The 13181-nt window shown below is 40.6% G+C and overlaps 1 protein-coding gene across 1 annotated transcript; it reads left to right on the top strand.

The window, feature by feature from the left end:
• The first annotated feature begins 4679 nt into the window (after positions 1 to 4679).
• On the top strand, positions 4680 to 13149 carry LOC117828131 (small conductance calcium-activated potassium channel protein 1-like). Its single transcript, XM_034705135.1, has 9 exons — positions 4680 to 5521; positions 5917 to 6012; positions 7418 to 7717; positions 8348 to 8469; positions 8798 to 8939; positions 9026 to 9136; positions 10029 to 10156; positions 12122 to 12200; positions 12334 to 13149. The coding sequence occupies exons 1-9, from the start codon at positions 4694 to 4696 to the stop codon at positions 12568 to 12570; spliced, it is 2043 nt and encodes a 680-aa protein (XP_034561026.1). The 5' UTR covers positions 4680 to 4693; the 3' UTR covers positions 12571 to 13149.
• Positions 13150 to 13181: the final 32 nt, after the last annotated feature.

Raw genomic sequence — 13181 nt, 5'->3', positions numbered from 1 at the left:
ATAATACTGAAATAACCCTAACCATAACTCTAACCCTAACCGTTAACCCTAACCTTAACCCTAACCCTAATCATAACCCTAACCTTAATCATAACCCTAATCATAATCATAACCGTAACCCATTTTCTTTTTGGGTGAAAATAGTTTTTAAAAAGAGAGACTGACTAAAACCTAGATATTCACTTTTTGGGGTTTAGATGATATATTATTAAAGGTACATCCATATTTCCACACTAAAGTGCTTTGTCTACTCAGTCGAAGCACTGACTGCTGTTATTTTTCTCTTTTCATGTTTGATATTTTATCTTAAGCATTATACTGTTTTAATTTAGCTTTCATTTTAGAGTTCTCACTCTCCTTCTGTGTCTAGGCTGATGTGGCCTCTACTCCTCAGTGTTATTGGGGTGCTTGGAGTTCAATCACTGATGTGCTTTTGGTCTGTGGTTACACTTTTCTTTATTAGTGTGGTAACTTATTTTTGAAGTATTTTGGTTTGTTATGTCTTCTGTTTAGGTTTATTTTTTGTCACAGATGGTATACACAAGGCCCTCTTCTCCAGTCCGCCACAGGATTGATTTTAAAATTGTACTTTTGTACAAGGCCCTAAATGGATTGGCACCATCCTACTTGGCTGATCTTCTTCATGTCCATAATCCAGCTCGAGCACTGAGGTCAAAAAACCAGCTGCTCCTGGATGTGCCTAAAACACGGTTTAAACCCCGGGGCGACCAAGCCTTTGCAGCAGCGGCCCCCAAGCTCTGGAATATCTAGCCACTCCAATTAAGATCGGCCCCCACTGTTGAATGTTTTAAATCTTTGTTGAAGACCCATCTCTTCTCTTTGGCCTTCTCCTCATGAGGAGGACATTAATATCCTGATATGTTGTGTTGTTTATTATTGTCTTCACGTATGTTTTACTTTTTACTTTGTACTTTGGCCAACACTGGTTGTTTTTAAATGTGCTTCATAAATACAGTTGACTTGACTTGACTTCTCCGTGGATGGTCTGCTTCTCTGCAGTAGTACAACTGTCTTTCCTCATGATTTCCTGCTTGTCTTTTATTAGTTTTAGCATATTGTGAATAAATTACGTGACTCACCCTGACTGTTGCGGCCTCTTTGTTGAAGCCCATGTGATGTATTCCTCTATACATGTTACATTAGTACTTTGAAAGTTAAACCTGGTGGACTGGAGAGGAGTTACATGACAGAATTTTCTTAAACTATCTATCCCTCTTTCTTACCCCAACTCAGTCTCAGCAAATGTCTGTCCAACATGAGTCTGGTTCTGTTTGAAGTTTCTGCCTGTTAAAGGAAGTTTGTCCCTTTGTCTCTGTAATCCACTGCCTCCTCCCCTGTTTTTATTGATGATCTAGAAGTGGACATTGTGAACAGGCACAGATATCTTGGCATTTTTATTGATGAATAACTGACATTCAAGCATCAGGTCGACGCTGTCTGTAAAAAGGCCCACCAAAGAATGTACTTTTATTGGAAACTCAGGGTTTTAATGTCGACACAACTTTTATGAAGATGTTTTATTCCCATTTTATTGGATCGCTTTTAACCTTTTCAATGGTGTCCTGGTATGGGTCAACACGTCTAAAAAATAAAAATAGACTGCAGGCTATAGTGAGGATATGCAGCAGGGTTGCGGGCACACCCCTGCCTGACATGTCAAGCCTTCACCGAGCCAGGACCCTCAGCAAGGCCTGGTCCATTGTGGCTGACCCGTGCCATCCTCTTTTTCATGAATTCAGTTTCGCGATGCCGAAAAGCAGGACAAATAGGAAAAGAAACTCTTTTGTCCTGGTAGCAGCTAGCTAGCTTAACAAAGCTGTTGTTTCCATGTTGTTACTGTTGTTACTGTTTTGAATGTCTTGATGTTGGTGCGACTTGTTGTACTGTTTTGTTTATGTCACAGCTGACTGAAAGTCACATTGCCCCCCGGGGATGATAAAGAAAACTTGAACCTTGAACTTGCTAAATGCTGCAAAGTGCTCTGCTCCCGGTAGATTAAGATGAGATCAGACTGAGTCCTGTCAGTAAAATGAGAATGGATCTTCTCCTGTCTTGATTTTGGGTGTTTGTTAATAATAGAACATAGAGTACGGTCTAGGCCTGCTCTGTTTGTAAAGCGTCTTCAGGTAAGATTTGTTGTGATTTGGCGCTATATAAATCAAGATTGATTGATTGAGAAGTGTATAGTCATTGAGTATGACCAATAACCATCTGTGTGTAAAAGAGGTACACGTAGTGATAACTTTTTTTAATCAATTTTCAAAGTTTGACACATTTTCAGTTATCTGTTACCCACAGTGTTGTCTGTATTGACGATACCTTCCATTAACTTATTCTAATATATTCGGAGCATTAACTGAGGATCAACCAGATTTAAGAGCGTCACCAATTTTGTCCAAGAAAATAAACCTTTATCCGAAATGTTCTTCAACCCAAGGACCTATGACCTCTACATAAAAAAAATACTTACTTCTTTTGGCAGTCTAATGGGACTGCTTTATCTTTTTACCACTGTTTCCCTTTATCGTGCTAAAGCAATTAAAATCCTGACCAGATGATCAACTGGCATTCACTTAAGATTCAGGGCATGAGGCAGATTTGCCATTTACCAGCCAGAGCAATTAGTGGACTCAACATCTCCAACTTTAATTTCACTTTCTTAGCAGCCAAAGGATGATTTGTAATGGAAGAGTCCAAATTGAAGACCTGCTGGAAACTGGCCACGGGGGCAAGACGAATTGACATACTTAGCTGCCGGCTATAGCAGTTGGGATTTATAAGCACTTGGCCAGGGGCTTGAATTAATTTGAAGCCTTGCAGATGTGTGTATATTCTATCAGCGTCTTGTTAGTAAAAGGGCAACATCATTTAAAAACATTTGAGGTCTCTATCATCACAGCAGAGGGAGTGCTTTGACTCTACGTCGTCAAACTAATTAATAATTTTTTAAGGATGTAGTTCTCTGCAAAGATGTGAGAAATAATAAGTATTTATTAGAACTCTATCCACAAGGATTTAATGCTGACAGTCATGCAATGAGGCGCAGACAGTTGGGAGTTTCCTGTCTGCAGGATGTCGAAAACAACAAACAAATCCAGACAGCAGCATCTGGCTGAGTCTCGGAGTACAGCAGAGCAGTTTGAGAATAATTAGTATATTTTACATCTGGAGGGACGCTTAGAAACCAGTCTGCCCAGACTAACAGTATGTTTACTCTCTCCCAACTGTGCACAGTCACAGCCCTCCTTCTGCGTCTCTTTCTCTCTTTAAATACATGTTGTCTTCAGATTAGATAATGCCGTTCTTTATCCTGCTACTATCCGGATCCACCCGCTCTACCATCCTTGCTCTTTAGGTCTCTCCGTTTTGAGGGGGCTTTATTATCTGCAGACCCATCTGTCACCAGGATTTAGATAAATAAATGATGCCGAATGTCATTGTTATGACTTTAATCCTTAATACTCCACCTCGCTCTGTGCATATTGTTTGGTTAAGGGGTGACACATTTGATGTTTCATAAGCTTATAAGTATCAGAACTCTGTCTCGCTTGATTAATCTGCAACTCTAATCTGATGAACTAATACTGAGGATCTTTATTCTCTTATAAAGATGAGACTTATTTATATAAAACAAGTTTTACAATGCCCTTGGAGTTCTTCTGCAATAATACTGACAGACGAATGAAAGCTGAAAATGATAAAGAATCATTTCTTTTTTTAAGTATAAGAATCTTCCAGGCTGAGTTTTGACACCATGTATAAGAATATGTCTCTGCCCTCATGTTCCTTATAGGGGGGAGGAAATCTGCCAATCCCAGCTAGAAAAAAACCTCTGACAGATGACTCTCAGATGATTCTTTGCCTGTGCTCTGCAACATCTGCAACTTGAAGTCTTCACTGTCATTAAGCCCCTCCAGCCCCTCGAACAAAGATGCCCTGATGCTGGACGATGATACAGGAAGAGCCACGAATGAACAAGGGACCAAATGTCAGGAAAATGTAATGGATATCCAGGAGTATTTGCCTCACATGTCGTCATATGCAGAAGTACATAACCTCTGCTTGGATGTATGGGAGGGGCAGTGTGATGCTGAGGTTGCTAATGGATTGCTGGAAGTTTGTGCATGCAGAACGAGGATAAGTATTTTCAACGGCGCACATCAAGACTCATCGGTTTTACAGCTGGATTAGATTTTACCTGAAATTTTATCTTTTTTGGATGAATGAAAGTTGTCTTTTAATTCACCGCTGTCACGTGATCTTATGTAGGATCATTTTGTGATGAGAGCAGATGTGACCTTCAGGGACCATAAGGAGATTGAGGTCTAAAATACGCAAGGGAATTCACAAGATTTAAATGATTTAGCACAAAACTGAAGGCCTTTTTTTCTCTTGGTAGACTAAAACAACCTGACGTTAAAGGTAAGAATAACAACCTTGGGATAAAAGATTATAACATATTTGCCTCTGAACTTCAGTAAAGTTTGTGCTGATCTTAAACATTTGTGATTGTGCAAATTATTGTTAGAGATCATTTTGTTGCTTTTCAGATTTTCAGTACTTTTAATTCAACTTTCGGGGGGTTGTAGTTTTTCAGTCTCTGTTTTTTGTCTAAAATTGTCTAAATTTGCTTCTCATTTCAAACCTTTTAAAAAGATTTGGTGCATTTATCATGGAGCACTCCCCCTCTATAAACTTGTCTGTGGTGGACGGAGACGACGTGGAGGACCACCACCCCCTCCTCCCACAGAGGATGCTCCCTGCTGCTCAAGCCTGCTCTCCACAATGTGGGATCCATCAAAACCTCCAAACACCCACCAACCAGACAATATGGCTAGACAGAACACAGGCAATGGCCACCACACCTATGTACAACGGGCACCTGTACGTCACATGTTCCCCTCACTCCAGCAGACGGGGAAACAAAGGGAAAGAGAAGAAAAAATCAGGGAAGAGTCGACAGAATCAAACACACGCTCAGCACAATCACCAGTGTAAGGCCAGAAATACGGGAGCTTTCATACTGCAGGAGAATGTCACCTCTTTCACGGACATCCCCATGTCTCCCTGTGGGTCTCCCTTTAAAGGCCCCTGCAGGTCACACCTGGACGTACAAGATGAGAGCAGAGGCCGCCGCAAATCCAACAATATTTCTTTAGAGATGCAGGACCGGCAGACTCTCCCAGAGATTATCATCACCAGCAAAGATGACGAGTTTCAGCCTCTTGATGAGACGACCCAGTATCACCAGGACCTGCAGGAGGTTAAAGGCCTGCTGCCCAGAGCAGAGAAACCCAGCAAGAGCCCAAGCCCCCCACCCAGCCCAAAAAACAAGGAGGACATTAAGGAAAAGGTCCATAACATCGGCTGGAGGCTGCTGCACAGGAGGTCTCTGTTCTTGAGGAGGCAGCGGCTGAACGACTGCGCTCTGGCCGTGGGGATATTTGGGATGTTGATGATGGTGATGGAGACAGAGCTCTCCTGGAGCGTCTACAGTAAGGTCAGAAAGAGAGGAAAATCAGTCTGAGATAGTGAAACATATTTTACAGAAATGTGAATGTTGTCATGGTTCATAAGGTTTGCAGTTTCAGCCTCCTGAAAAAAGCATTTCTGTATTTTTCATTGTTGTTTCTAGTAAATAAAAAACTCCATCAGTTGCCCTTCAGAGAAAATCTACTTCACATGAAATCTGTTGAGTCAGTATAGAAATTAAACTCTCACTGTTTCCTGAAAAATGCACAACACATCCATAAGATCATTATTATTACATCATTCAAGTGCATTATTTATGTTTTTTGTGTGTTTATAAGGTTACATACGATCACTGATGTAATTATATAAGATGAGCTTTGTGCTGACAATGTTTGTGCGTGGTTTTGTGTGTTTGTGTCACAGAGCTCCGTCTACTCACTTGCATTCAAGTCAGTCATCAGTTTGTCCACGATCATCCTTCTGGGCCTCATCATAGCATACCACTACTGTGAGGTGCAGGTAATGTAACTCTCATAAAGTCCTCTGTGGAAATCTCTCAGATGAAGTTTCTTTAGAAATCTTTGGCTTTGAAGTGACTCCACGAGAACTGAAAATGGTGCCACTGAAGGGAAGGGAGCTTTTTGGATCAGTGGATAAAAAAAAAGTCTTCTTCCAAGTTGAAAAGGTCATGGTGGCATGAGCAGTTCAACCAAAGATATTTTTCTTCTACAGCTATTTTATTTGAGAGATTTTTAATGGTGAATATGTGCTGGAAGAACATTGAAATAAAAAGAAACGGTAGCCTTACAACATTTCTCTGCCCTTCTAGAAAAGAAAATAATCCAAATCAAACACACATTTGTCTTCCTTGTCAAAACATAACTGCAACTACTCACACTGTGCAACTCAATCACTAACAGCTAAGCTGGAGATTCAGCTGTTAGTGATGCTAGCAGAGGCTGAGAGGCTAGCTTCTAAGCATAGATGAGGAACACGTTATAGAGGTTGTGTAAACTCACTTTTGTTCTAACAGCATAGTGTTTTCTAAATCGCCATCTGTCTTACATGACAGCACACAAGGCAAGTCAACATTTTGGCTGCCGCTTTAAGACCTGTGTCCACTAATGGCATTTTTTGCACTGGCAGCACCCAGTTTCTGTACAAAACCAGTACAGTTCAGCGTTTTCAACATTTAGTGTCCTAATTGCAAAAACGCTCTTGGCATCAGCCCTCCTTTTCGGGTACTGCACTTGCAGCGCTTTCAGCTGGAAGTTGTTCAACTTGGAACAGTGACACGTTTGTCAATGTCACTTGCCACCGTCTACCAATCAAAATCAGGAAGGGGCGGGACTTTGATATCAACTAACCATACTCATTTCCTGGAGGGTACAACTTCTAGGTCTAGAGCTGCTGCTAATGCTACGACACCATTTATATCAACTTTTTTTTACATCAAGTTTCTAAAATTGTATTGAATATAGTAAATAAGAAGCATACATAGCATTTTAAAACAGACTTAAAAGCCACTACTAAGGGATGTGGAAGGGCCTGAGGGAAACTTTACCTTCCAACAACCACTGATGAGAAGCGCTTCTGCAAGTGTAGAAAATGCTGCTAGTGGGCACAGGCCCTTAGACATCTTTTTTTTATTATTATTATTGTTTAAAATGCTCTCAGTACTGTCTGTAGCACAGTTCTGCCCATGCTTGGTGCATACTGGGTGAAAGATACATGCATGAAATATATATTTTTAACTATGCTCTAAATTTCCCTTCAGCTGTATTGAGATTCTGTGAATTTCACCCCCTAAAATGATGTCAATATTTCTCTCAAATTCCAATATCAATATCTTTTCAATCAATTACTCTTTTCTTAAACATAGTGACTTATGTTGCTTAATTGATCTTTTTCCACCTCTTAATAGCTCTATGTTCATGACATCGGAGCAGAGGATTGGTGGATTGCCATGACCACTGAGCGTTTGGCCCTGATCGCCCTGGAGCTGGCGGTGGTGGCCATCCACCCCTACCCGGTGGGTTTGATGGCATACTTTGAACAGACTCTCCGTCACATCACACCCCGCTTGTCTCTGTCAGAGACTGAGCTGGAGATCGTGCTGGCCCTGCCCATGTTCCTGCGACTCTACCTGCTCGGCCGTGCCATGATGCTGCACAGCCGCCTCTTCACTGACACGGCCTCACGCAGCATTGGAGCACTCAACAAGGTAGGAGGTCATTTTTGCAGAATCTGTCTTGGTGCTTTATAGGTTGGACTGTACTGTGATGAGATCATTCAAAACTTTTTTTATATATATATATAAAAGAGTGACCTATAAGCTTTTTCACTGTCAACTTAGATATGGTTTTAAAAACTGCGGAATATTAAAGTCAGTTTCAGGCAGTGCTTTGAGCAAGATTTCCTCTATGAACATTTCATGCACATCTGTTTATTTTTCACATCTAGGTGGGCCGAGAGGTCTGTAAAGGTGTGACACTTGAGGTGTGACTATCACAGTTTTGCTCTATGATTCCCAGTGGTTTCGCATGCTGATTATGTCCCTCTGCTGGCTCTCCTCTGCTTGTCTGCTTTCTTTTCCACAGTCGATAATATCCGTACGGCTAATCCCTTCCCTTATGAGCGTTATTTAAGAGTGACGAAAATGACCTTTGCCTCCCCTCTGCAATGCCAAACCTACTATCCATGTATCAAGCCAGATTGAGAACGAGTTTTCTTATCCCTCATGTCCTCTATATTATATAATCATAATCTGACAGGTGCTTTCCTAAATATGCTGGCTAAGTGGGCTCTGACTGTCACCATTATACCATAGATGCATCCTGTTTGTGATCTTCAGATACACTTCAACACCCGGTTTGTGGGGAAAACACTAATGACCACGTACCCTGGGACAGTGCTGATGATTTTCAGTGTCTCTCTGTGGATTGTGGCAGCATGGGGCTTACATGTGTGTGAGAGGTAAGTGATGATATGACTGCTGAATCTGTGAAGCTTCAGGCCTATGAGTTTGATGTAACTTGAATTTTCCACAGCAAACACAAGCAGTAACCGATAGAAATTCAACTCAGAGACACCTGTTTGTCCACAGGGGGCGCCAAAAACGATTGCCCTTATTTATATGTGGAGGTTTTCTTAACATTTATATATAATTAGTTTGGTTTGATGATTTTACTTGTTTACATTACCTTATATATGTCTTTTAGATATGGCCATTTACAGGTTTCTGCCACAACAATATACATGCTTTTACATTTTCTAAACGCATCAATCCTTTATATCCCTACAGACACCACAACTACAGGGATTTGAGCAGCAACTATATGGAGGCTCTGTGGATGGTCTCAGTCACCTTCCTGTCCATCGGTTATGGAGACGTGGTGCCTCACACATACTGTGGTCGAAGCATCTGCCTCCTCACTGGGATCATGGTGAGAAAGAGAGATTTTGTTTATGGTTTCCTTCAAGGCGAGTCAGCAGGTTTTTGACTTTTAATGTCTGACTGTGACTCTCACAGGGAGCAGGCTGCACAGTCCTGGTGGTGGCTGTTGTTGCCAGGAAGCTAGAGTTAACCAGAGCAGAGAAACACGTTCACAACTTCATGATGGACTCACACATCACAAAGGGGGTGAGTACAAATATCTCACTTAGAGTTTCTTTTATTAATCAATAAATCTTTATTTCTATAGTTCCAAATCACAACAAATGTTATCTCAAGACTCTTCACAAACAGAGCAGGTCTAGACTGTACTCTATGTTATATTATTAACAAACACCCAACATCAAGACAGGATAAGATCCAGTCTCATCCTACAGACAGGACTCGGTTTGATGTCATCAGACAGACATCTGCTGAGACTGCGTTGGGGTTGGAAAGAGGAATAGAGGGAGATGTAGAGAGATTAGATAGTGGTGAGACGGATAGAACTCTACGGCGGCAGAGGAACCTATGAGACAAGGGAGCTCAGGGACTCCAGAAAGTTCTATGGTTAGTAACTTTAATGGGACAGGAAGAGTTGAAGTAAGTGACAGGCAGAAAGAGGAGAGAGAGGGAAAGACACGGTCCCAGTGTGTCAGTTCCCCCAGCAGTCTAAGCCTATAGCAGCATAACTAGGAGCTGGTCCAACTATAAGGAAAGGAAAGTTTTAAGCCTACTCTTAAAAGTAGAGTGTGTCTGCCTCTCTACTTTTCAGAGGAGGCTTAAAACTTTCCTGAACATATAAACTTATTTCAGTCAAAAATATTTGTGATTTGTGATTGCTTTAGTCATAGTTGTTTTCTCAAAATAGTAAAGCAGCAATACTGAACTTAATGAAAAAGCCTAAAACTGAGAAATGCCATTCAAAAACAGCAAATTTATATCACCACATGAGCAGATTTTCTCTAGGAAAAAAGTTCTCTAGTTTGAATTCTTTATGTTTCTGTTATTCAATATGGGCAGTAAATATCTTTTATTTCCAGGTTATGTGCATAAGCATAAAGTAAGTCTGTCTGGATGATTTTCTACACCCCTTCACTAGATAAAAATTGCAGCAGCAAATGTGCTGAGAGAGACTTGGCTGATCTACAAACACACTAAGCTGTCAAGAGAAAGAGACCACACCAGAGTCCGCATGCACCAGAGGAAGCTGCTGCTGGCCATCCACCAGTAAGACACTCAGCTCTCTTATTAAGATGTTTGTGCACAAGACTCAGTGCTAAGAGACAGTTTCTCGCTTCATTTCTTAGTATCTGTGCTATAATCAGAATATTCTGTTTTGTAATTTAAGGTTCAATGTCAGACTTTATAGTGTTGATACCTTATGTAACACCCCACAGTAACTTCTCTACCTCTCAGTCTGTAAATTATATTTTATTGATTTGCAGCTGCTTACTTGAGTGCACTCAGTGTTGCTACGGCAGAAATGGTACATGTGGTACAGGAGCATCTTTACCATCGTGTGACATCACCTCTTCTTTTAAGAACACTCTGTAAACATTTGGGTTCTGAAGAGACCAGTTTCTGGAGTTTTGAATGTGAAATATTGTCCCATTCTTCAGCTCAACAGTTTTCCACTTCTCCTCAGTCTGTCTTAAATTTGCTCAGGCCCAGATAAGTCACTGATTTTTCTGGATCATATTTATATGTTGTTTCCTCTTTGCATGGTACAGCTTTTACCTGCAAACCTGAAAAGGTTTTTTGAAGTGATTTTGAGCCCATGCAGTGATTTCCACTTCAGTCATGTCTGTTTTTCATGCAGTGCTGCAAGTGCTGAAATCTGAAACCTACATATTCCTTTGTAAGTTAATAACGTTTCAATTTTTTTTTATTTCTATGTTTTTATCATAAATTTAGCAAAACATTTTGTGTATACTTTTTCAACAATGGATAAAGTATGCAACTTTAGATAATTCCACATTTTTATGTTTTTTCAAGGCATCTTGTGACTCCCCCCTATTAATGTCTTGCGACCCTCCAGGGTGTCCCGACCCCCACTTTGGGAACCGCTGCCTTAGTTGATGAAATCCCCAGGTTCTTTGAAATTTTACACCCAGGAATACTATTCTGAAATTACTAAACTTTTTCCTCACTCACTATTTCACAGAGCAGTGAATCTCTTCCCATATATACAGCGAAATGCTCTGCTTCTCTGTAATGACCTTTTCATACCCAGTCATGTTACATATATCCCAGTCATGTTACATATATGCAGCAAATTCCCCTGATAAGTAGAGAGATGTTTCTCCAGGGTTCTTTTTAACATTACAAAACATTTTCATTGTTTCGTTATCTCTGTCCCAACTTTTTAAAAACATATTGCTGATGTATATCTATATGCATTTATTTATATTTTATCACTTCAATATTCTTTTTTTGTTTTTTTCTGAACCTTTACCTCTAAGCAAGGAGCGAGTCCCTTTCAACGGAGGCCACCATCTTTTATCCCCATCTGTCTACAGCAGCACAAAACTGACAAATTACTAAGGGCCATGCATGTTTTTGTATTCAAAATACACTATTCATACTGGTCTCTACACCTACGCCTACAAGAAGGCAAAGAAGATGAGGATAGTGGTTGTGCAAAAAAGGAATTTGTATTTATAGAGGTTTTTGAACGTGACAAATAGAGGATCCCCACTTATGCATCACAGGAGCTTCTTGTCCTCAAAATTTCACACGATAGGGATGAGCAAGGGAGCATTTCAATCTAGAATCTGACCACTAGATATCCCTGAATATTACCATTTCCACACCCTTTTAACTGTGCACTAATTGTGTGCATGTTTCAACGTTTAAACTTCACTCAAAGACATCTAAATGCTTTCAAAGATACATCATATACAGCATCTTGCTTTGTTTAGGGAGAACTCTTTGAACATTTTCATTACCACTCTCTAATGAATTCATTTGTTTTCCAGCTGTGGGTTGCCCCTTCATTAGCACTGTGCAATGCATTGTGGGGATCTCTCAACAACACTCTCTAAAACTGGCTTTATTTTGCAAGTGTGGAAAACCTAACACAGCCCTGCTTGTAGAAGCATTTGAGGCACAGAAAGGGTGTGGTTTGAACTATAGATTCCAGTGGTTTACAGTGTATTTTGTTTCAGGGTCATTGTTTATTTTGATCTGCAGGCTGCGCCGAGTGAAGATGGAAAAGCGAACACTTGCAGATCAGGCTAACACTCTTGTTGACCTCTGCAAAGTGAGAGAGGCAAGTGAACGCACCATTTTAGACCACATTTTGTCACCACTTCAAGAAAGTAGCATCTACAATTCCCTGATTCCTTTCTTCTTTCTTTTATCTACACACAACTACATGTACACCACGGTGGGACCAAATGCAGATGCAGACCCTGATGTACGATGTGCTGTACGAGGTGCAGGGCTGCAGGGGAGAACTAGATTCACACATCCTCAGCCTGGAGAAGAACGTGGAGGAGCTGAGGGACGGCTTCAGGAGCCTGATGCCGCTCCTGTCCAGCACGCTGTCCACTCAGAACTCCTCCATCCGGCACCTGCTCAGGGAGAGGGAGACGAAGACGGAGGCTGCTGCTGCTGCCAGTGCGAGCGTGGATAGGTAGAGGGAGGAAGAGAGACAGGTTTCTCAGGAAGATTAATCCGTCTGTAATGCAGTTAAATCTATAAAATGGGACTTTTTCTTACGAGAGGACATGAGTTTATAACGATAGTTGTACAGATGCAAAATGTATCTAAATGTAGGTAGCACCATTTTCTGTAGCTGAAATACCATCACCTTAAAATGTTTGTCAGAATGACGCTTGTGTAAATGTTTATATCTTCCTGGAGCAACAGAAAATTAAAATTCAACATTTGGAAGTAGAGTTCCAATAATTCTATGCAAAACTTGAGTTATTCATTTTGTTGATCTTTATCTTACATTGAATTAAATTAAATAGATCTTGTGCATTGATATAATCAGCATCTTTGGAAGTTCCTAACTATTCAACAGGGTAGAATAATTGTCTTTATGCAAATAGATCTTAATTGGAAAACTGTTCCCACTCCTGTCTACCTACTACCTGTGAAACTTCCTGGTAATGTTGTTAAACGTCGTTCATTTGACATGTTTGGTTTTTAAATGTAAGGCCATCCTACAGAATATTAATGCTTTACTTGTACTTTATAATAAAATGATATAGCCTACACCTTTCTGGAACGTGTCTAATGAATC

This window comes from Notolabrus celidotus, chromosome 16 (genome assembly GCF_009762535.1).
Source record: "Notolabrus celidotus isolate fNotCel1 chromosome 16, fNotCel1.pri, whole genome shotgun sequence".
In the NCBI taxonomy this organism is placed as follows: Eukaryota; Metazoa; Chordata; class Actinopteri; order Labriformes; family Labridae; genus Notolabrus; species Notolabrus celidotus.
The sequence above is the reverse complement of the archived record's forward strand: the minus strand, read 5'-3'. Positions and strand labels throughout refer to the sequence as shown.

Coding starts and splice junctions, on each gene's coding strand:
- LOC117828131 (XM_034705135.1), top strand. CDS start 4,694: ATGGAGCACTCCCCCTCTATAAACTTGTCTGTGGTGGACGGAGACGAC. Junction 9,137..10,028: donor ACTCACACATCACAAAGGGG/GTGAGTACAAAT, acceptor CCCCTTCACTAG/ATAAAAATTGCAGCAGCAAA. Junction 12,201..12,333: donor ACCTCTGCAAAGTGAGAGAG/GCAAGTGAACGC, acceptor GACCAAATGCAG/ATGCAGACCCTGATGTACGA.